The sequence below is a fragment of the Elaeis guineensis genome, chromosome 11 (assembly GCF_000442705.2).
Source record: "Elaeis guineensis isolate ETL-2024a chromosome 11, EG11, whole genome shotgun sequence".
Classification (NCBI taxonomy): Eukaryota; Viridiplantae; Streptophyta; class Magnoliopsida; order Arecales; family Arecaceae; genus Elaeis; species Elaeis guineensis.
The window spans coordinates 110,925,728-110,950,281 of record NC_026003.2 but is presented as its reverse complement, the minus strand read 5'-3'; the positions used below and the strand labels follow the sequence as shown (position 1 = coordinate 110,950,281).

At 37.7% G+C, this 24,554-nt stretch overlaps 1 protein-coding gene, 1 long non-coding RNA gene, 2 other non-coding genes and 1 pseudogene across 4 annotated transcripts; 3 read left to right on the top strand and 2 right to left on the bottom strand.

Moving 5' to 3' along the window:
• Positions 1-4,422: 4,422 nt before the first annotated feature.
• On the bottom strand, positions 4,423-5,783 carry LOC105054367 (ribosome production factor 2 homolog; annotated as a pseudogene).
• A 1,547-nt stretch (positions 5,784-7,330) lies between these two features.
• LOC105054183 (uncharacterized) lies at positions 7,331-8,487 on the top strand. Its single transcript, XR_833569.4, has 2 exons — positions 7,331-7,633; positions 8,123-8,487. It is a non-coding gene; the product is annotated as an uncharacterized lncRNA (long non-coding RNA).
• On the top strand, positions 7,744-7,834 carry LOC114914652 (small nucleolar RNA R38). Its single transcript, XR_003802191.1, has one exon. It is a non-coding gene; the product is annotated as a small nucleolar RNA R38 (small nucleolar RNA).
• On the top strand, positions 7,959-8,044 carry LOC114914660 (small nucleolar RNA snoR20a). The gene has a single exon (XR_003802199.1). It is a non-coding gene; the product is annotated as a small nucleolar RNA snoR20a (small nucleolar RNA).
• A 1,751-nt stretch (positions 8,488-10,238) lies between the features above and the next one.
• Positions 10,239-19,048, bottom strand: LOC105054184 (barley B recombinant-like protein D). The gene is made up of 3 exons (XM_010935632.4): positions 18,640-19,048; positions 12,599-12,711; positions 10,239-11,515 (listed from the first exon to the last, which is right to left on the bottom strand). The coding sequence occupies exons 2-3, from the start codon at positions 12,665-12,667 to the stop codon at positions 10,532-10,534; spliced, it is 1,053 nt and encodes a 350-aa protein (XP_010933934.1). The 5' UTR covers positions 12,668-12,711; positions 18,640-19,048; the 3' UTR covers positions 10,239-10,531.
• Between the last annotated feature and the right edge of the window lie 5,506 nt (positions 19,049-24,554).

Sequence of the window (24,554 nt, the reverse complement as noted above, 5' to 3'; positions counted from 1 at the left end):
CCTTTGTAAAAAGGAAAGGAGGGGGGGGGACCGAGAGAACCACCATCCCCGCATCTGAGTTCGTCTGGGCCAACAGACATGGCAGGAGGTCCGCATAATTGGAGTAGATAACTACATATAAAGCAAGAACATGCATGGAATAAAAATAAGGGCCCGATCTTAATTGCTATTGATGGTCTCCATTAAACTTATTGGCCTTGTCCCTCCAATGCTGCTCTGCTAGTGTTATACGTCTTTGGATTTGTCTCTCACGCCTTTGATGATGATTAAGGAGCATAATCTAAATTTGGATTGATATTGAGACCAGGAGATGGGAAAATCTTGCAAGCGGGATTATAGGGATTAAAAAGCTTTCATAAATGGTAATTCATTATAAGCATCTGATTGTGATAAAAATATGTAAATTCGCTTAGTCATTGGCCTTTATATCACATGAATGATCTGAATTATTCATTAATTATCCAATGGTTTTAGGCATTTATTTGCTTGGAGTTAATGTATAGTTTAATCGGTTGATATTAGAGACCGAATTAGGCTTAGAGTTCATTCTTTTTGTGGACAAAAAATTTATTGAGAATCTATATTTTTTAGATAAATATTTTTTAGATAATATCTAGATAGAAAAATAATTTATTCATATTCTTTTATACATGAAAAAGTAGCTTTGAAATTTATTATCCATGTTCTTTTGTATTACTACTTTTCAGGATAAGTTGCTAAAATTTGTCTATATTTTTCATAATATCCTTTATACTTTTTAAGTTTGAAGAAAGTAAATGATTGAGTTATTGGATATTGAATGATAGAGGTTGTTGGTGCAAAAATCCGCCGGCGTCGGAGAAGCTGGAGTCGAGGGAGTCGCGGTCACCGTCGGGACCTGCAAAGAAAGTCTAAACCGGAGTTGGAGGTGCTCCGACAAGACCCTCCGACGTTCAAGTCAGTTCTCTGCCTCAACAAGAATGGAGTGCTCGAACGAAAATTTTAGCAGAGTTTTGAGATAGAGATTAGAGCTTAGAGAATAACGTATCTGGGGGTCTCCTTTTTATAGGCGGAGGGCGTAACAGATTGACAGCGACGTCTGTAACCGCCTGATAGTGGGCCGTTCGGGGCCATGAGGAGTTTGTTACGGAGAGTAGCAGAGTCGTGGCCATCATCGTGACCTGCCACGTGGAGCCTGTTGTAGAGAGTGGAGTGATGTCCGTTGTCGTGACTTGCCAGAGCATGATGGAGCCGCGTGGGATCCGTTACAGGAAGTGGAGCAGAGTCGTGGCTATTACTGTGGCCTGCCAGGGAGTCCAGGCCCATCGGCCGAAGCTCGGTTGGGGTGTCTGGTGGAGAGGGGTAGCTCTCCGTCTAAAAGGAGCTCGGATGTTGCTGGCGAACCTTCTACCGTTGGGTGCCTTGGGCGCTAGTACTGCAGGCGAAGGTCATCTGCTGTAGAAGCTCGGTCAGGGGCTTTCTGTGGACAAAGTTCGGTTTCATGCAGAATCTGGCAGAAGGTCGATCGGCAGTGGATGTCGAATGGCGCTGGAGAGGTTCACCCGTTGGAGGGGTCCGGTTGCTGGAGTCCGTGTGTCGTAGGAGTTCGTCTGGAATCTGTCCGCTACAGAAGTTCGGTCGGAGTCTGGTTTCCGTAGAAGTCCGAATGGGGATCATTTGTTGAGGAAGCTCGACCGAAGCCTGCCTGCAATAGAAGTTCGAAAGGAATTCGTTCACAATAGAAGCTCAGGTGGAGGCTTACAGTAGAAATTCGACGTGGACCGCTCGTAGTAGAAATTCGAAGTAGATCGCTTGTAGTGGTAGCTCGGAGTAGATCGCTTGTAGTAGAAGCTCGGAGTAGATCGCTTGTGGTGGGGGCTCAGAGTCCGGTCCTTGTAAGAATTTGGATGAGGTCTACCTGCAATAGGAGCTCAGGGCTGAAGTTCGGCTCCCGTAGGAGCTCGGACGAAGTCTACCTGCAGTAGGAGTTCGGAGAAGAAGTCTGGCTCCCGTAGGAGCTCGGATAAAATCCAGAAGGCGGTCGACAGTCGTAGAAACTTGGATGGAGTCCATCCGTCGTGGAGATTTGCTGTTGGGAAAGTTCGGCCACTGACGAACTGACGAAGTTCTGGAAGAAATTCGGATTGGAGTCGATCGAATCCTGTTGGAAAAGATCTGGAGGAGGTTCGGAGAATGGTTGACCCTTGTAGGAGGTCGGCCGATAGTAGAATCCAGAGAGCACTTGGAGCAGCTTGATAGACGACCGAAGAAGCTGATCGCTGGAGAAGTCCGGAAGATGCGGCAGGAGTTCGTCCGTCGGGAGAACACGGTCGACACTTGTGGAAGATGCTGTGGGAGTTTATCCGTTGGCAGAACTTGGGAATATTGCGGAAGCTCGGCCGTCAGAGAGGTTCGGAAAGATGTCGCCCAAGGTTGGACGTCGGTAGAGTCCCGGGAGGGTCACTCCTGATACGAACTTCGGCTGGGGGGTATTTTATACCCAACAAAGGTATTGAAAATCAAAATAGAATATTTTAGGAATAAAATTAAATACCTACCTTACTGACTGATGGAAAAATGATCTAGCCATCCCCTAGATAGATAAGATTTATCTTTCATTTTATGAGTAAATACTATCCATGAAAAATAATTTATCCATCTTGAAAATATGAGAACATAAAAAAGTTGGTCAATAAAAAAGTTGACTTTTCTATTGACCAACTCTTCCATGATATTTACACACAAAAGAACGAGCCCATTTTTTTGTCGGTAAAAAAATTTATCCGAAAATCTATATTTTGCTAGATAAATATTTTTTAGACTATATTTATAAAGAAAAATAATTTATCCATGTTCTTTTACATATGGAAAAGTGGCTTTAAAATCTATTATCCATATTCTTTTGTATTATTACTTTTCTAAGTAAAATGCTAAAATTTATCCATATTTTTCACAATATCCTTTATGCTTTTGAGGTTTGGAGAAAATGAATGACTAAGTTATTGAATATTGAACGATGGAGATATTAGAAATATGGATGAGTTATGTTAAGAATAAAATTAAATACCTACTTTATTAGCTGATGGAAAAATGATTAATCCACTCCTAGGTGGATGAGATTTTTTTTCTATTTTATGGATAAATGCTACTCATGAAAAATAACTTATCCATCTTCGAAAGTGTGAGAATATAGATAAATTAGTTAATAAAAAATTGATTAATTTTTTTATGATATTTATGGATAATAAAAAATATTAAGACAGTGAATCTTAAGATTTGCATGAATCGAGAAAAAATTGGCTACCAAGGTACAAACAATAGCTCGAAGTTGCGTGTTAGCCTTGTGTTGCAGATCTAGCTTGGACTCCACTGTCGCTTGATTTTGACCGGGTTTCTTCCTGTCTTAGTAGAAAAGAGAGAGAGAGAGAGAGAATAACATGTGCGTTTTATGGACTAAAAGCAGACAAATATAGATGGGAGACGCAATTACTAAGACTACCAATCTGAGTTGGACTATAGATTATACTCAGGTAATCGACTGCATGCTTGAGTTGCAAACTTGGTTAGATATGTTCTGTAGATTGGGATTGCAAGCTTAAGCAGAAGAAAGAAAGGTCTAGGTTACTCGATTCAACCTTAGCCATCCATCCTTCAATCTCCTGGATTACCAATTTTAATGTTTCTATAAATTTATCGAATGGTTCAACAAACATGCTCTGTCGAATTATGAAAGGCTAAATTACCTTTGATATGATGGATTTTAAGGGTCTTCCGGTCGACGTTTTTTTTTTTTTTTTTTTTTTTTTTTTGGGATCTGGCAGGGAGTTTGGAATGCTCCCGAGGGGTAGGGTATGCTGTTTAGAATCATAAGTAAGCACGTTCTTCTAATACTAGATTATGATTAACAAACGTTGCTACGGTTTCTTGGTAGACTTTTAGATGGCAGTTTTGGTAACAAAGTGAAAGAAAACAATCAAAAAAATTAGGCTGCTATCCCAATTATAATTAGTGCTTTTGTTAAGCATTTGTATAATGTATCACGTGTGTTATAACAAAAGCCTAATTTTATACATTACAATATTATATAGCCCCACCGTCCTAATTATCACAGCTGCTATACCATAACAAAAGCCTAAGTTGAATGGTGGAGTTGCAAAAGCACTCCATCTACTAGATTTCCTAGTCTCAAGCTATGCAATGTCTCATTCCGATTTCTCTAAAATATTCAATATCAAAAAATTGCACATTAATCATGAGATACATTACCAAAAAAAAAAAAATCATGAGATACAACCTTCATATTAATTCTATCCTACATATGCTTTCATGAAAGACCTACCAGGCTCCGACTCCAATGCTATGTATCAAAATTCAATTATTGTGCCTTATCTTCTAAGAATCTTCAATTGCTTTCACTTTTGACTGATAACTTGGGGTTGATGCCATAATGAGAGGAAGCTCGTATCAGGAATTCAGCAGCAGCACCCAATTTCTTCACATATAAAGCAGTGTCACATGGCCAACAGCATGAGAGGGAGCAACCTCTGAGGATTACTGTGGGTCAGCCTTTCTTTTCTTTGATTGATTCTCTCCATCAACCTTGTTTTTTATTTTTTTTGGCTTCAGGCGTTCACTTTTCAGTCCCTTAATGTCATTCGATAAAGGCATATTTCCAACCTAAACAAATCAGCATAATTCATGAAAGGAATGCATAATGGATACTTTTATACTAATCAATGAATACATGTAAGCTTGGATTTCAACCTGTTGATGTGGAATGTAGATCTTCCCTATTTTTCCTTGCACAAAATCGCTGCTTACATTTTTGATCTGCAAGAAAATAAAAGTGTCAACCTTGGGGCATAAGTGCAGTAGTGTGAAATCAGATTAAGCCTGCAAATAATGCAGCTTAATTCAAAATAGCAGTAGCCCAACAAATGATGGGAGGAAAAATGGCAAGAAATGCGAGTGTGGCATTCAATTTCTTGTAATCCCATGGGACAACCACCAGATCTTAGACACAAACACAAAGTGCAATGTCAAATATTAAACATCACAACATGCCACTATTCTAGTACCATCCCATATAAACAGAAATTAGGATTGAGGAAACATTTTTATTAACCTTCTTCTTAGGCTGATCAGAAGCAGTCTTCATTGCTTCTTTCTTCAGGCTGTCATTGGGAAGACGATGATGCCGGACTACCAAGTCCATGGAAGGCCCAAAGAAGACTGCAGTAGATGAGATGGCTATCCATACAAATACATGATCTATACCAGCAAGGTTCAAATTTTCCACAACCTGGATGAGCCAAAAGCACGAGTTTCTATAGCTTGTTCCACAAACAAAGTCAATGCAATATGTGGACATGAGATCAAATGACCAACCTCTTCCCTAAAAAGATGTTTCAACTCTTCCACACTCTCAAAGCCTCTCCTATAAAAGCAAAGAAAGGTTTTGATCCAATTTGTGGTGTTACTTTCTTGTCATACTCGAATGATTCAATGGGTTTGAAGTTCTCCACTCCTACTTCAACAAGATCATAAACATGATGATCATACATCCGCCCAAGAACTAGATTGTTGGGTCTTTTCTTTGAATGAGAACCCTACTGCAAAACATATTACGGTGATTATCTTTATGAAGAGGCAATAACAAGATCAAGTAATTGAGATAATGCGTTTGAAATAGTGATTATCTCGGCTTTCCGATCCTCGGACTCCCATCCATCTTCGGCTACATCAGCATCCTCCAGAACCTTGATGCAACATTTCTCATTATAGAAAAAGGTGTGCACAATCATTTAGCTATGACCTGATTCTCAAAAACGGGTGACAATATGATAATTGATTTCAAAATATAAAAACAGTTCCCCTTAAATTTTTTTTTTAAAATTATCCATCATCTTGGTCTATGATTGTTGATAGTGGGCATAAATTTATGAAAGATCCTACCTTTTGGCTTGTTTTGCATCTATTTTGTTTCTTTGGGCTTAGGTCAAACAATTTCAAGTCAGAATCAACTATTTGAACTTTGTTTTTTTTTTAAAAAAATTAATTATCAAAATCTGCACCCAAAAAAAAGAACCATGTTTATTATTTTTTTTTAAAAAGTTCATCTAGTTGCAATTCACTTGTTCTGAACTGTTTATAAGAAAATTCTTAAACATGCATCGACTTATCCAGTTATTTTACATCTGCATCCATTACAAGTTTGTGTGTTGTGACCAAAACACATATCCCTAATCATCAAAGAACAGGATAGAATGGTTTAATAATGCACAAAGCATATCATTTTCGTATCATTTTCACCAAAATAAACTGTGAAGATGAATTCAAATTGCATGCTTCTTCTCAATTCTCTCCAATCCTCAAATTTACTAAGAATCATATTTGGCTTGATTCGAAGCCGAGCTTAATTTAGACTTCAAAAGAAGATCAAATAAGTTAACTCAATCTCCATCACAACGAGATTTGCTCAAGCCTGGCTTGCATCCACTCTAACCAGAGAGTTCCCTCGGCCTGAAATAATAAGTTAATCCAACCTTTAAAACAGACATTTGGATCATGGAGAAATTTTTTGTGCACCGTCTGTAGTGTAGAAAATCTGACGTGGAGCGCACCATTTCATCTTATTAGACCACGTAATCACTATTTTTCAATGCACATTTAATATTCGTAGCCTTATTATTTTATTTAAAATTTTAAATGACAAAAATATCTTTCTTAAAAATTATGAAACCTACACTTTTTCATAAAAATTATGATATTCTTTTCTTTCGAAAAAATTATGACATCCTTCACAGAATTATGACATCTTTTTATAAAAATTATGACATTCCTCCTTCACATAATTATGATACCATTTCATAAAAATTATGACATCCCTATTTCACAAAAGTGTTATAATTTTTGTAAAGGGATGTCATAATTTTTAAGAAGCAGCGTCATAATTTTTTTCAAAAGACAGGATTGTCATAATTTTTATAAAGGAGTCATAATTTTGTTAAAAGGTATCATAATCAAAGAGCAGAAATATTTTTATCATATAAAATTTTTAAATAAAAAAATAATTTATAAATATTATATATGTATTGAAAAGTAATGATTATATCGATCAATGGATAAACAGTGCGTATTGGATTTTTTGCACTGCCTACGGTGCTCAAAGAATTTTCCTTGGATCATGGACCTGGGTGCGAACCGATGGCCTTGCTGGGCTCTACGAGGGTAGAAGCATTAACATTTTAGGCCCATAGAGTCCGTTAAGTAAAACTACTGATCACTAACCATTGGATGGCCTCCGTATGCCATCCGACGGCCTAGATTTAATAGCTCATGGAAGAAGAAACCCTAGGCTCTTGTCACCACCCCCTCCCATAAATTCCGACCTCCTCCCCCACAACCAGCAATCCCCTTTCCATTGCCATTCATGCAACAGAAGCTTAGTTTCTCCTTCTCTCTCAGCTATCCTTTTTTTCTTCTTAAAAAAAAAAAAAGTTTGCCATCGTTTTCTTGGATCGATTCATGTAGTAGATGTTGTGGGGTGCCTAAATGATGAGCACTCATTGGAAGGGATGCATTCAATCCATAGATTGGGTGTGATGATACTTACTTTCACTTGAATAGGAAGATCTGATAGGCTCCTCTCCATGTATTTTTCTGTTTCTCCACTCCCTTTTTTTTTTTTTGATATTCCCAGAAACAACTTGTTTTATATAGTTTGACAAACATGTTTATTTGTAGGTTTATTTATGATAACAGCAGTGTGGATGATGAGAACATGAAAAAAAATACAGTTATCCCTGTCTGATAAGTTTACATGGGTGCTGAAAATATTTAATCTGACACATATTGGCTGTTCCCCTTTTTTTTAATTTGCTTAATATTTCTGTTATAATCTTGAAACATGCTTCAACTTTTTTTTAAAAAAAAAATTGATTTTTGCTTGTGTCCTTGTTTTTTATTCGATTGGTATTGCCGATGATGACAAGTTTTATGGCTGACATCGAGTTCTTGTACTCGATTCGTGCTGAAAATTGCAAGAACTAGGACGGTCTGAGGCATGGATTTTCGTAATAAAATGATTTGTTTTGAGAAAGTTCCGTTGTTAAATGTACTAATAGATCTGAATTTTTATCAGGAGGACAGGAAGAAAGATAAAGGATCATTGGAGGCTTGCGAAAATCTATACTTTTTTGGCCGATTTTAGATTGCTGTCGGAAATTTTGTTGCTGCACAGGGCTTTTTTTTTTTTTTTGCCTGCCTGCCCACCAATATTATTTCCAGGTTTGGGGAAAACTGCGTTTTTGATAACTTGAGGTGGGCAGGAGCAAGAGGGGAGGGTGTTTTTGAGATTGTAGACACTATAAATTGGTCATAACCATAAGCTCCTAAGCCTTGGCATTGTAAGATGAAGGGATATTTGAAGCCTGTCAATCATGTATGGATTAAATGGATGGAACATTTGATGGATAGCTCTGATTTTATTGGGTGATTTTGGAGGAAGTTTTATCTGAGATCAAGTAACCTATGTCTATCTTTTATTCACCCATAATTAATTTGCCAAAATGTCCACTTTGGAGTTCCCTCAGAGAAGATTACAAGTATACATTTTGGAATATGTAAGTGTATAATTGTTAATATGAACACCAACCACTCCCAACATGAGATATGTGCTTTAGCCTTTAGTATAATGAGCATCCTGGAGTCATTTTCTTGGAATATGGGATCAAGCAATCTCACCTTATGACCTAACATCCAGTACTATCCTGAGGTTGTCTCTTGCCTCTCTAGAGGTTGTCTTTGAACTACTTCCATTCTTCATTGAGGGGGTTTAATTTTTGAACAAAAAAATGAGTTGGAATATAGTCTGTAAGTAAGTTTGAAGATGTGCTATTAAAGGGCTATAGAAAATAGACAATATTAAAGCTATGTTTTGCAAGGGAAACAAGGACGAATGAAAGTTTTCTAATCTACTTATTTTGTTTTTCAACCAAAATAATTATTTGAATACGTGTAACTAAATTAATTTTTAGAAGGGTAGAAGGGATATTCAAAGAGGGGTATATTACTATATATATTATAAGTGCTTTAATTTTTTTTCTCCTAATTTATTTACCCCTCGTACCACAGGAATAATTTATTTTCATAAAAAGGTAAAATAATTTAACCCTCCCTCTTCTCTTCTCTTCCTTGCCTCTATTTAATCTAAACATTTTAGAGTTTTTATGCCACTTCTGTATTGTGTTGTGAGGTTCACACTTACCTCGCGAGTTCATACCTATGGTTCCAGTCAGGTCCAAACATATGCAGAAAGGACAGGTAATCCTAAGAATAGCCATAACCATCATCAAATCTTGTTCCAACCATTCAGGCTCACAGTCATTTACCAATACTTGCTATTAAGAGCCAAAGGGCTACCCCTCAAATGTTCTATAACAATTTCCATCTATCTTATCTTAGTACTAACCTTCATCCAACAATCAGTACAAATTAGCCAACATTTCATGGAGCCCATTAGAGAAGTTTATAAAGGATTTTAAAACATCCTATAGTAGTATAGTATTCTGGGGTTTTAGTTGTATGTCCAGAGTTATACAACTTGCTGTACATGTTTATCAGGGGAGTAGACTGGCATCCTCCATTCCAAATAATCTTCAGCCATTAGACTATTGACCGGTCCTTCGTTAGGTTCTTGTAGTAATCCCAAGTCGTTTAACAATTCAGAGAAACAAATCTAGAGAGAAAAAATAGAAGCCCTTTGGAAAAAGCTTCTTCTCTTTGCCTGTTTTTCTGTTTTATGGCTTTGGAGTCTCGAAGGCCTGGCAGAAGCGTGTGGAGGAAAACCAAGCAGCACACATGCCATTGGCTTAAAACAAATGAAAACATTTTATTAGTCATGGCTCGTCATGCACGTATGAACGCTCCAGAAGCCATAACAGCAGTTACAGCACCAAAGTTTTCCAGGGCATGAGAAAACTAGTAGTCCAACAGCAGAAGAGAAGCCAGCACAGTGTTACTTACCACAGATGTGATGAACTACCATAGAGATCTGAAGATCCCGATGTTAGCATCAAAGCAATTTTTCAGACTCTTTTCCACATCTGAAACTTTGGGCTGTTTCTTGATGCTTCACCACAGCTTCAAAACATCAGTTAACAACCTACCAACTGTTTACTCTGAATGCTGTTCCCCCATCTAACTAAGAATTATCTGACGAGGATCTATCTACCAATAATAATCAAGTATTTCTGTAGTGAAGCAAATACCAGCTCATTCTCTGATGAAATTAAATATATACACATAACTCAAAGTATGCATTCAGGAATCGAATTCCACTCCCAAGCCTTCCCAGATAATGAGAAGAGCAACCAACCACCTAACATTAGAACATTACCCCCTTGTTCACTAGATGCTAATCCTATGCTTCTCAAGAGACACCATATTCCTCCAGGTGAACAAAAAAGATCCAGCAGGGAAGGAAAGGGTCAATCATGAAAAAATCGGTCCTTCCCGACACTAATTCTAAGACTCATGACAGTATTTTGCCTCACTTAATTGTGATGTAGCGGTTTGTACCATGCTTAGCCCAGTGGTCCTTAAGGTCTACAGGCTGTAACAAATCATGGCCCTCTGCTGCCAGCCGGCTGAGAAGCTTTCTGAATGCACCGCCGCTCATCTTGCGCCCTCCCATGCGAGTGTGCCGCTTGTTGGGCATCACTGGCAGTGGGTACATAGACAGTGTTGTGGTGCAGCAAGCAGACTGCCACCCTCCATTCCCCCACTTGTAACACTGCTGGTATTTTCCTGTGCACGAGCAGACAGGTGTAGGCATTGTTGCTTCATCAAAAGTGACCTGGTTCAGACCCAGATCCTGACCCTTCCACTCTTGATGCTTTGTCAGAGATACCCGCTTGTTTAAATCGTCCCCACCGACCTCGCCCCTCCACTCACTGGCCGGTTTTGCAATAGTGACCTGCCTGTTCAAATCTTCACCTCCACCTTTTCTACTCTTCCTTGGGGACTTTGAAGGCTTCTTGGATGGAGAGTTTTGGACTTTGGTCTCCTTCCTCGGCCGTTTAGCCTTTCTGCCCTTTGCAACACTCTCTGAAGCTGTTGAGATGGGAAATGCTTCAGTTATATGCATCTCTCTTGCGTGGTTGTAGGGAGCATCTGATGGTTGTGCTGGTGAGGGGTGAATGTGCTGAAGGTGCTGCTGCTGGTGATGGTGAATGTGTTTTGACCCACGAGAAGCGGCACACCCAGGAGGGCATGCAGGTGCACCATTAGCATTCATTCCATTTTCACGAGCATACTGAAGCGCTGCAATAGCATTGTCTCGTTCCATGATGGCACTGTTCCGCTCAGTAATTGCAGCGTCACGTTGGAGGATTGCCATGTCACGTTCAGCCAAAGCAGCTTTCTTCTCAGCAAGAGCTATGTTGCGTTCTTGGATAGCATTGTCACGCTCAGCCATGATGGCCATGAACTTTATGGTTTGGTTTTCCTTCAGTTGATGTTGAGGCATCATCCACTATCATATCATCCAAAACAGGATGGTCAGAAGTGCAATCTAACCAGTAAAACAAGGACAAGGTAGATGGTAGACTTGTACAGTGTTTGTTGTTTCAGCAAATTGTATCGAAAGTGCAGTAATTTAAAAGGTTCACAAGACAAGACTCAAAATCACAATAATGTACATAATGCACCAATTTGTCTGTTGTTTACCCTTACCATCACATTGAATGGAGCTGCATGCACCTTTACATTTTAATTCAAGAAGAACTACACAGGATAATGGCAAAAACTTTGAAATGGAGCTGTAAGAAAATGAAAATGGTTCAGAAAACACACCATATGTACATTCTAGTATTGACTAAGTACAGGTTCGAATACTTGTATTATTTTTATATCTGGAATGTTAGGTCTCAATTATGCAAAGAGAAGACAGAATTATAACATACATCAAAAGACCCATAAATAAATTATAAAAAAAAACAAATAAAGATTTTTGGACTGCTATTTGTCAATTTTTCTTGTCAATAAGGGAAAAAGTTAAAGGTTGTAAAACATGCATTGACTAACTACGCTTGAAAACCTTCAGAAATTGTTAGACAACATCCCGATGCTCAGGTACAGAAGGCCAGGCAAGCTTGGAGAAGTATAAGATATGAGTAAATGGTTTTTTGACAGGATAGGAAAACTTAGCAAAAACTGAAATCAAAGTAATGTAAGAGACTGGTGGTGAAGGATTTGAAGAAACATGCTGGACAAAGGACATGGCCTTGATAAGGGAAAAATAGCAAGATATGCTTCAATAAGTTGATCGCTGCCGAATGGGATAAGGCATTAGTTACAGCTGTGGTTATGAACAGATAGAGAATATATAGGAAGGAAAAAGTTTGTGTTGAGATAACTTTCAGGCATGAACAATACTGTATGAAAAGAATGGGATACTTTGGTCTGCATTTCAAACCATAGTCATAGTTATAACCAATGACATAAGCATCAGAGCAATAATAAGAAAATAATAAGTTTCACCAAGTCACCACTTTTTCACATGATACATCGAGAAAAGAAGATCAATAGGCATTTTTGTGCATCTTTTCTTCATTACCTGTGCGTGAACTTGTTTGTATTGATCTGTCTTGTGCCTCCCATTCTCCCTCTGGCCGCTGTCATCCATTTGTACATTCACTTGCAGCAACAAATATATAAAGCTTCTGATACCTGTAATGCATTCTAGGGATTGTTCATTTAGCAATAAACTACAAATCAGATAGTTGACATTTGAGAGGTTATCTCCGTGTGTGTGCACGCGCGCACGTGCATGCACGATATATATATATATATATATATATATATATATATATATATATATATATATATATATATATATATATATATATATATATATATATAGAGAGAGAGAGAGAGAGAGAGAGAGAGAGAGAGAGAGAGAGAGAGAGAGGCATCTTTGGAGATAAAATTGAAGAATGCTTTCAAGGAAAACTTATTAGCAAATGAAATAAACAATTTCCATGAAAAAAATAACCTGAGGAGCACAGTTCAAGTGCTCAACATTTCAGTCAGGAGTCAAAGTCACGCTCCACTTGAAACTTAGACAAAGGTCTGACGTACAAAAAACTTACAAATAAAACTATTAATTCAAATTGACGGATCTAGTGATTAAAAAATATAGTAACATACCATGAATAATCATAATAAGCTCAAACGTTACAACACTCACTGGTGTTTTCATAATAAACTTGCGGTGATCATCATTTAAGTGAAACTCATTACCAAACTTTATTGCTATAGGTTGATACAAGTAACAGTTTCATTTAAATTAAGAAAAACAGGGACAGCAATCCACTTTTCTTTTGCCAGAGAGAGAGAGAGAGAGAGAGAGAGAGAGATTAACAAATTTTCTCTCTTTATTACTTCTAACCAGCAGCTTACATATACACAACATCTGATCTCTGATACTTTGACCATTGCATGTCCATGGAACTCTTAGGAATTTTTTTTAATAGAACCAGCTATTTTGTGCGGTATGAAGTTTAAGGAATAAGGTTAAATGCACAATTGAGACAAGTCTATGACTAGAGCTACTATAACATAAAATGCACTGGAACCGCATGATAATAAAATTAAAAGGCAAAGAAATATTAGAAAACAAGAAATGACTCATTAATGCAAGAAAATGCCAAATAAAAGGGCAAGAATTTCTCTTAAGACTGGAAGAAAAGGAGGAATGGTAAGAGGGTTCAGAACAACAAAGTGAACATATATTTAGATTGCAGCACTCTAGCTTCAAAACACTTACCAATTGCGCTAAAACCAGATCAGGCACATGACACCCCCCCCACCCCCCAAAAAAAAAGGAGGAAAAAAAACAACAGCATATTCCATTGTCACATGCCTGGCACTAAAATTAAAGCTGCAATTGCCAAATAGCTAATTAGCATCATAAACAGCCAATGAACAAGCGACAAGCGAGATTACAAAGCTGCTTCCATTTTCAATGTTGGACAAAACAAGGGAGACTGATGTATAGAACTCCAGGATCCTAACTTCAAGCCAACACATTTTGTTGAGATAACTTTTGCAAGTTGAATTGGTCAAGGCCGTTCATGGAAAAATTGAGAAACAATATCCACTAAGGATCATCAAAACAATCAGCATCACACTATTCTTCTTTTAAAGAACATCACCTGGACCTAAATAAGGGGCAGATTGAAACATCTGAACCTAAGTTTCCCCATTATTATCATGGTGATCGACAAACTTGTCCTGAAGTATTACAAAAGTGAAAGCTCTTTGGTTTTCACATGTCATATTTTTGTCCGGTTACCATGATTATGAATTTTACCATGGATAATACAGGCACAGAGGTGACACTTCAGCCAAGACTCCTGGTTTACAAGACTTGCCTAAGGTGTGTAAACATGTAATAATCAAGAGAAATCTGAATATGATTGTTGAGTTCAACTGAGGAGATAGCTACATAAACACTCTAGATCTATGTGATAGCGAGAGGCACTTAGGTAAAACTAGATACTTCTTAAGAAAATTCTTGTTGGTGAGCGTATGACTTGTGCAAAAGATGACAAGAACTTTGTCTGTATTTCGGCATCATGTTAACCAATGGATGTTTTCCACTCGGCTTCATCCTGCCTCTTTGGCTTGTCTAATATGTCCACATAAAGGTGAGGATCTGCTACTGTGTGTGAAAGACACTTTGAAATTGAGTTATAATAGAACTTGTAAATTTAATGTCATGAGTGCACTCAAACATCTATAGGTGCCTTAGGTTTTTCTTGTTTTCCACAAAGAAATGCCTAAAGATCTACAAGTCACAGCACTGTCCAAGATGGACTCATGCAAATGAAGAACCAATACCACTATTGTGAAGATTTTCAACAGGCTCTGTCTACGATAGATGGTATTGGGCCATTGGTACAAATCATGTTGTGGCATTGTCATATTGAATCCAAAGAGGTACTTGTCGCGATAATAAATGGGATGAGGACCAGCTCTTCACAGGTGAAAAGGACAGTTTGGCATGCCAAAGAGATGATGCTATGAGGAATACTGTTAGGCATGAGAACTATAAGATTTTAGAAGCAACCTTCGCAAAGGACAAACTATGACTTGACAACATAGAGGAAACAACAGAGATCAAACAAAATGCATTCATGAACACAATTCAAGGGTTCAACAAGATATTCATGCAAATATAGAGGGGTTTGACTCATATTGAAGGCCTATGGATGCTCAAGAATTAGCAAGAAATCTAGGCCAAGGTTGTTGCTTTAGAAGACCTATCAATCAGGCTTTTGGAGTGAATCTCTGTCATGATACCAACAATCCCCGAAATTTCAGAAGGATATTAGCAAATTAGCTTTGTAGAGAAATTGATGGATTAGAGGGGGAAAAGAAATCAAATAGGGTGCACTAAAATGAGGATATACAATCTTCATAAGAGATAGCAAGATTCTGAAAACATCGAGAGGATATTTCTGGAAGTTAAAAAATGAGAACTCTGACAAAGAAATAGGTTTAGCATGAAGGGAGGGGAGAGGAGGGGGTGCAATTGGGAGGAATGCATGTATACTGCCCATTCAATTAAATAACAAAGGTTTTGCTACACTAATCATATATTATATTTTATTAATTAACAAGATCCATCTGGATCATTGGTTGATGAGGGGAATTATGATAAACTAACATGTAGTCAGTTGGCAACTCGTTGCTTAATTGTTTTAATTTTTCCCTACTTTACCCTTTGAAACTTCTACTTCTATCCTGCCATCCTCTTTCTGTTCTTGGTGTAGAGTCATGGGACCTCCCACACTCTCACGGTCCCACACGATGATTATGAAGGGTTGGACTTCTTCAATGATGGTGGGCCGACACCCTAAGCTTTGCGCAGAGTTCTGTACAATGGGTGGTGTCCATCATCCAACCTTGTCATTCTCCATGACTCTGATCCAACAACCTTCACTAGACCACTGCACTTGATTGCCCACAAGTTAGTCAACCCTCTTAGTGTCATGTATTCACAGTTGGCATCCATATTTGTACAATTTGCGATGTTAGATTGCTCCGAAGCTAGAACAATGTTTGGGCATTCAAACCATGCCCATTTCCTTGTCCCAGGCAATTATAAATATTTTGAATAAGAAGAAAAGATTTAAAAACTCTGCCCATGAATGTTAGTAATGATTGTTCATTGTCACTATGTGCAGTGTAACACTTTGTATTGGAGTCGGTGGACAAGTTAGTCGTCTATCAGCACCATGCAATTTTCTTTAAAAAATAAAGGTTCAAAATTCCTTTCTGGTAAAAATTTATTAAAAAAATGTTTAAATAGGTGTCATGACAAAATACTACTACGGTTATGGCATGTACCAGCTGGCATTTGAAATCATGGTTCTGGGTCTTAGCATGACACAGCACACTATACATATCTTGTCCGTCCTTTACCAACACAGGCATGATTCTTATTTGGACATCATAACATGTAGCTGCCTATAAAGAAGCCTCAGTAAAAAGTATGCATGGCCGCTTAATGCCAGTTAATTCTTAGCTTATTCTACATTTGTAAAGAGTTTAAATGGATATTTAGATCATTTTGAAGACTCACTAGCAAACAAATTTGTTGCATTGATAGCTATACTTCCCCCTCGCATTAATACATTGAATTGATATAATACATTAAATTGTCAATGCTTACAAAGCACTCGGATATTCCTAGGATATTCATTTTCAAGAAAGGAATATTCATAAACTTAATTTACAGCTGAATGGCTTAGAACGGGATAAATTGCTAGTTTAGTGGGACCTAATGGCTTATTTAGCCATCTCAAGCCAAATATCGGCAAGGTCCAAAGAAGTCTACTTAGATATCTTATTTGATAAATAAGATTTTAAGGTGACTATTTTATTTTTACTTTTGTCAATGCCACTTTATTTTTTGATCCCATCTAAGAAAAGTCATTACTTCGGCTAAGATTCTACAAGATAGAATAAGATATTGACTTGACTCTAGAGAAATGAAATTATTTAAATTTATAGAACAAAGGCAAAAAGGTGCTAGAAACTATAAGAAATATTACAGTGTCAAACCATTAGTAATTTCACTTAGCCATTGGTAAATTAAAGTGAGCTTGAGACATAAACCCTCTCCAAGTGAGATGATAGTCTTATATGCATTTAAACTTGAACAGAATAAACCTTTAATGTTGGCTATTTAAAGGACGAAATTCTATTTGGCATTGTAAGCCAAGAACTTAGGTTCCTAACTTAGTAGCTGGAATGATGTATTTGGAGTGTTGAACCCACTGGGATCTCTTTTGGAATTTTGATCCAGCAACCTTTAAATGGGTGCTTCCTTATTATAGTTTTTTTCGTGAGCTCCTCTTCCCCACCTACACACTTGAATCCACTCTTAAACTCGCTACTAGATCAGGCTAAGTGCCTATATACGGTGGGTATAACCATGACATTTATTTTTTAAACAAGATGAAAAGACACTGGAGGACAATAAAATCTAAAGCATTGCTGGTAGGTTAAAAAATACCTTTTTATTCTTCCCAGCAAAAACTACAGGATAATAAGTGAAGTTACCGAACAGATTGACATGAACAAAACTTGTATGTGTACAGAGAAGTTTCTAATGCAGCAGCAACAATGTCATCTGAATGAGTTAAAAGTTTGTTCGTGTGATTACTTCAGGACACAAGTGGCCAAACTTGAAGAAATAAATCATGGAAGTGCATAAAAGCAATCTATATGTGGTCCTTTATTGGCTTAAACCTCGTTGCATGAAATAATAGAACCATGTCATAATCATCAAGTTTAAACTTTAAATACATATGCCATCTATACTTATCTGTTTAATGCTGTTTACCATTTCTGAAGCTAACGAAAAATAAGATGATGCATGCCAACCACTCATTTGATACCAAAACCCCACTCTCCATGGTGGATCTAGCAATATGCTTTTTAAGCATTTCGACCCTAACACTTTATAACATGGTAGTAACTTAGAATCAACCTGATATGCACTATTTCTTCATTCACATGTATTGCAGACAGGACTATATGTCAGTCATGCCCTTTTTGCGCTGGATGAGTCAACCTAACTTCGGTGGCCTTACAAAGGAGCTATGAGATCGATTAACATGCATTTCTTATGCAATTACCAAGAACAATAGTCTGGTCCATCTCAAACCAAATTGTTTATCTCCTGCACAACTTCATTGACGCAGAGTGCCATCCTTACCAAAAGCCCTAAGGCCTACCCATTAATCAAACATCAACAACGTTTATTCCCCAGGTCAATCCAGTCCACAACCACATGAGAACCAAAGAATCAGATCCAAACAGAAGATAAATTGGAAACAGCGACCTAGGATTTGACCCAAATTTCATTTAGTCCAGAAAAACGCATAAAGCTCGGATTTTTACAGCAACTAACCACACACTAGGACATCAGAAATGCCAATAAAGGGGCATGCCCAAAATCCAGTTAAGAAATCATAAATTTCAATAGAGATAGATAGATAGAGAAAAATAGAAATAGATAGGTAGAGCAAAGAAGAGGTCTAAACCAAAGACCAAAGTTAAGGGATTAGAAAGAACTCTTACCTCCCAGAGGGGGGGAGTAATCAAGAGAATAAGATTAGAAAACACCCCTAGTTTTCTTTCTTCCTCCCCTCCTCTTCTTCTTCGGATTTATTTCCTAGGCAAAATTTCTCCTTTCTTTCCAGTCTACTGTCACCCTCTTTTGTTCTCTTGCCTTCGTTGTCTCCAGTCTTCTGAACCCCTGGGGTCCGCCCCCCAGCTCCCTGACGTTGAATTGGATTAACCCAAGGAGAGGGGTTTTGAAGCCCCAGAGCCACCGCCCCTTCGCCACGCCCGGGAATTAGGAAGGAGGGACGGGATGTTAATAAGAACCGGGCAACTCCCTAATTGCCAAAGCCCACCGTTTCCCAAGGTCCAATCCTTTCTTTTGGGTTTTGAGTTTTGACCGTAGATGACTGGGCAGCGACCAGAACTTGAATTTGGGCCTAGATTTGAGGGCAGGGGAGATCTAGTGAGAGATTATGTTTGGAGACAGAGGACGTTGTTCAAATCTGGTCAGTTCGTTGGTTCCAGCGTGGTTTTATCGGGATAATTTCTTGAATGGAAGGAAAGAATAATAGGGCTAACAACTGGCAGTGAGAAGAATAATTGGAAAATTTTGGTCAAACGATTTTATGTAGGTCAAATGGGATTAAATATGTGAAAAGGTCTTTTTCAATTTTCTTAAAATGCTTCGAAACTACCCTGTTTTAAGCTTTAACTTTCTTTTGCTCCGGTGCCTAAAACCTTTATTTGACAAAATAAAGTTGAATACATGGATTTTGTTCAAGTATATTTTAGCTTATTTTCGAATCAATCATGTCTTTTTATCATAGACCTGACATAGTAGACTGGGAAGGTTAAATGCGTAATTTAATAGCCTTCTTTAGTTAGGTTGAGTCAGCGACCGAGGCGTTGGGCCTTAAATTTTACCTGTTGCATGTTCCCGGGATGGCACGAGCCAATTAGGTTTTTTTTTTTTTTTTTGGATAGTCCAAAAAAAAAATATTACCAATTAGCCAAAAGAGTATTTTTAGAACTAAGACACATTTTTTTTATAGATAAAAAAAATTATCTAAAAAATTATATTTTTTTAGATAAATATTTTTAAATAATATTTAGATAAAAAAATTAACGCATGTTCTTTTATGCATAGAAAAGTAACTTCAAAATTTATTATCCATATTTTTTGTATTACTATTTTTTTAGATAAATTACTAAAATTTATCTGTATTTTTTTATATCCAAAATTTATTAAGAAGGAGAGTACAAAAGAAGAAAAGAAGAGGACCCCCACCAAACCTACAAAACAGAAATTCGAATTTGAAATTTGAATTTCGAATTCTCCTCTACCAACCCATTAATTATTATTTAAAATTTAAAATTCTCTCTTAACAATCAGATTTTTGAATTTAAAATACAAAAAAAAAACCGCCATTATATCATTGTCGGATGACACAGCACCGACCACCAGGGAGGAATATCGATCAGAGATTATGGTGATAAGAGGAGAGAAAAGCGGTGTCGACCACCACGTCAGGAGGAGAGAAGCGTAGAGAGGAGGGCAACATCGACCATCACACTCGTCGGAAGGATAAAACCGTCGCCTGTCAGACTGTCGGTGAAGACTTGATAGCAGCACCAAGAGGGGCACAAAGGGGTGACGATTAGTCGACTGTGGAGGAGCGCAGCACCCGTCGGGAAGGGGCAACCAGCGAAGGGAGAGGCCGGCTACCAACGGAGGGAGAGGCCAGTAATCGACAGAGGAGGGGCTCATCATAAGGGGGAACATCCTGAACAAAGTAATGGGGAAGGGAGGAGAGAGATAACAGAGAGAGGGAGGCAGATGAAAGAGAGGGAGAGAGAGAAGGGCGCAGCCTCCATCTGACCACAATAAGAAGAGGGAGAGAGAGAGAGACGGTCCACAGCCTCTGTCCGACCATCGAAGGGCACTGGAGCATAGAGAAGGGAGGGAGGGGGTGATGGTCGATCGCGAGGAGGGGGAGGGAGATCCAGCCTACCGCCCATTGAAGGGACCTGCCGATGGGGACCCGAACATAAAGAGAAGAGAGGGAGGATTGATCCACTGCCGAAAGGGACCTGCAAGGGGGGAGAGAGAAAGAGGGGGGTCTGGCCTTTCGCCATCTGCTGCCCGTCGGAAGGAAAGATCGACTAAAGGGACCAGAACACAAAGAAGAGAGAAAGGGAGGGAGAGAGGAAGGAGAAGAGAGGGAGGGAGGGAGGGGGAAGATGGAATCAGGCCCACGGATGCCGACCATTAGAAGGAGGGAGAAACGATGGATGGGGGTCCGAACCAGAACACAGAGAAGAGGGAGGAACGAGGGCTCGGACCGAAACTAGAGAAGAGAGGGGGCCGACGGCTGTCGATCGGCCGTCCAACGTCGAAAGAGAGGAGGATATAGAGAGGAAATAGAGAGCTGAGATTGGGGTGACGGCTTTACAAGCCAGATCGGCCGTCTAATGCCGGAAAAGAGGAGGAGGAGATACAGAGATTGAAAGAGAATTGAGATGGGACAGGGAGGGAGAGAGGGAGAGGAAGGAGCAAAGAGAGGGGCCCGGCACTGACTGTCGGAGGGGAAGGGAAAGGGTGAGTGGCTTTGTCATGGAAGATTTCAACGGCAAAGAGAGAAGAAGAGAAATGAAGGTTGTCGGAGATGGCCTCATCGAAGAAAGCCGGAGATGGCCTTGCCGGCCCTCGAGAAAAGCAGGAGAAGAGAAAGGAGGAGAGAAAGGAAAAAAATGAGAGAGAGAAGGGGGGAGAGAGGAATAGAAGGAGGGACTCGACGGTCGACCGGCATCGGTCGATTGTAGGGGGAAGGGATTTACCGGAGTTATGCTCTGAGCATGGGGATATGAGAAAAGAAAAGTATTTCTCAGAGCTTCTCTCTCTAGAGAAGGATAGAGAGGAAAAACTTCTTTGTGGGTTCTCATGTCAAAATGTCGTGCTGTAGGATTATTCATATTTTCAATAATATCTTTTATGCCTTTTAGGTTTGGAGAGAGTGGATGACTGAGTTATTGGATATTAAATAATGAAGGTATTGAAATTGAAGATGAGATATTTTAAAAATAATATTAAATATCTACTTTATTAATAGATAAACAAATGATTTAGTCACCCTCTAGGTGGGTAATATTTTTTCTCTATTTCATGGATAAATATTACATATAAAAAGTAACTTTTCTACTTCGAAAAATATGAGAATATGAATAAATTGGTTAATAAAAAAATTGATCAATTTTTTTATAATATTTATCCATAAAAAATTGGATTCCAAGGAAAAGAAAACAAAACTCATCATCAACAATCTATAATCTTTTAAATATTTTTTATTTTTCTTTTTGTGCACTTGTGCAAATCAATTAAACTTCACTAAGCAACCCTTCTTCAACTTGCTTTTTTGGGATTGAATAGCCCACTAGCTTGGTCTGAATTTATGTAAAAATTTTCCGATCCTTCCTCATTATAAATTCTTCATTTATTAAATACAATACTAAGTGTCACGAACTATGCATTTCATCAAACAATTGGCACGCATTTTTCTCTCTTGAACCTATAAGATAGAGTTTAAAAGGCTAAAATTCTAAGGCTTATGGAATTCTCATAATTTTTAGAACGTTTCTAAATTAGGAAAGAGATAGAAAAGTTTTAAAGAAAATATAGATTGATCTTCACCATAGCCATCTATTATAGTATAAAAGGAAGAGCATCGTTAATCCCACATTGTTGTGAGTCAAGAAAGATTCTGACTTATATAGGATGAGAATTTCTCTCCCATATGAGGCATCTTTTAAAGAATAAAATCATGAGATCTCGTGCCATAATGTCAGAGGCTATATATAAGCAGAGACTAATCCATCCGAGCTATGAGCTTTTGACCATAACACCACATTACTCTCTATTTTTTCAGATATTTTTTTTATATATGCTCTTTCGCTTTCTTTCTAAGAGTTCTAGCTTCTAGTACTAAAATTGGATAGGCTAACCTAGAGTCATTTGAGGGGTACGTAAAGCTTCTAGTTGCCAAATAGCCAACTCATATGTCACAAAAAAGTCTCAATCCTATCGAATAAAATAGTCAGTAACCCTCTTTACCAAGCAATCAGTGAGAACTAATCTGACTTGAGGCCATCATATTTACCTTCAATTTTTTATATACTCACCATTAGCAAGCCTTTTAGTTACCAACCAACCAAACATTCAAATATTTGAGATTTTATAGTGTGAGGAACTCATTAGTAGTCATCTTCAAACAACAAATATCATAATCAAGATGTTCATTTTATTTCTCCCTAGGTGTACAGTTTTTAGGTATGAAAGTACAAAAGGAACGGAAGCATGCGAAATTATAGTGATGAATTTATACATATGGCATCCCCGCGACACTAAATGCAAAGCAGGTCAGTGGCAAAAGTATACGTGACCGCCATTTGCGATATATGCCACACAGGAAGCCAAAATTCCTTTTTTTTTTTTTGTTTCTGAGAATACAAAGTATGCCCTTATAATTCCCTAACCATTTTCTCAAAAAATTATTCTCTACCTTTTAGCTTTCACTCTGCCGCTCATTTATGTAGTTTAATGAGTCTATCTCTCACTTTGATCTTAAAAATGCAACATATATATATATATATATATATATATATATATATATATATATATAAAAGTCATGCCATGCTAGCATAAAGGCTGCACCAATTTTTTTTCTTAAAAATGCATTTGTGACAACTGCAATGTTTGAACAATGGTCCTTGTAATTGTAGAGTATTTGAAGGACATTTCTTCACGACTAACATGAATAAATTATGTATATATAAGATGTTCCTCCTTAAGAATTTTGAATCCATGTATATTTCACATATATATTGGGAAGTCAATCAATTTACTGATTGGCTCTCCAAGGAGTCCTTCTTTTCGTGGCTTACTGGCTCTCAGTAGACAAGATTGTGTTTCTATTCTGTTTTCCTCCACTGTAATTAATAAGACTTAGATTTAGTATCTTGGAAAATGATTTGAGAGTAATAGAAAGGAAGGTAACACAAGCATCTCGGAAAATGAGACCATCATAAACCGCCCCCATCATGACCTTCGTATGATATCACTTTAAAAGGTGTATTGTTAGAGTTATGCACAATATAATGCAAGGTTAATTAAAGAACTAATATTATTAGAGAATTGTTGATTAATTAGTCCTTTTTTAGTGCTCCTAGTTTCTAATGCCATAAAACATGAGATAATCAAAAGATAAAATGATTTTTGAAAACCATTAGATATAATGCAAGGTCTAAATATTAAAGCTTGTATTTTCCTATTAGACGAAACACAATATCAAAACTTTTACTTGTGTATTATATTGTTTGATATAATATTTCGCTGTAACTTGTCTACCTTGATAATTTAATTTTCAATAATTTCATTTCTGGATTCCCAAGCATTTTACCTCTAAAAAAAATAAAAAAGAAAATCACATTATAATTAATTACCATTTTTTTTATCAATAACAGCTCAATTCCATGATTTTAGATATGAGAAAAAGGTTAATTAACAAAAGCCAATGTGAGATTTGCCCTTAATGCATCTTGCTTGCTTGAGAATAACCAAACTTATACACATTGGATGATGAAAAATACTAAAGATATAGATGCACCGGGTCAAACATTCTTTGCATAGTGCAAACCATATCCAAGCACCTTTAAACCCTAGGTCTTATAGTATCAGATGTGGGATCCGCATTAGAGAAAGTTGACATGGTTTGTGCAATGTTATTAGTGCTTCCCAGATGAAAGATATAAATAACTTCAAAATATTAATCATGATGGCTTTGATCAGTAATTCATGTTCTCTTAAATTCAAGTAGCAACTAATTGATTGTGTTTATGAAGTTTAGGAGATACATTTTCTATTGTATATAATAGGG

Excerpts from the sequence above, each read along its gene's own strand:
- LOC105054184 (XM_010935632.4), bottom strand. The coding sequence starts at position 12,667 with ATGGATGACAGCGGCCAGAGGGAGAATGGGAGGCACAAGACAGATCAA. Across the intron at positions 11,516-12,598 it reads ACAAACAAGTTCACGCACAG|TGGATGATGCCTCAACATCA; the intron begins GTAATGAAGAAA and ends ATGATATGATAG.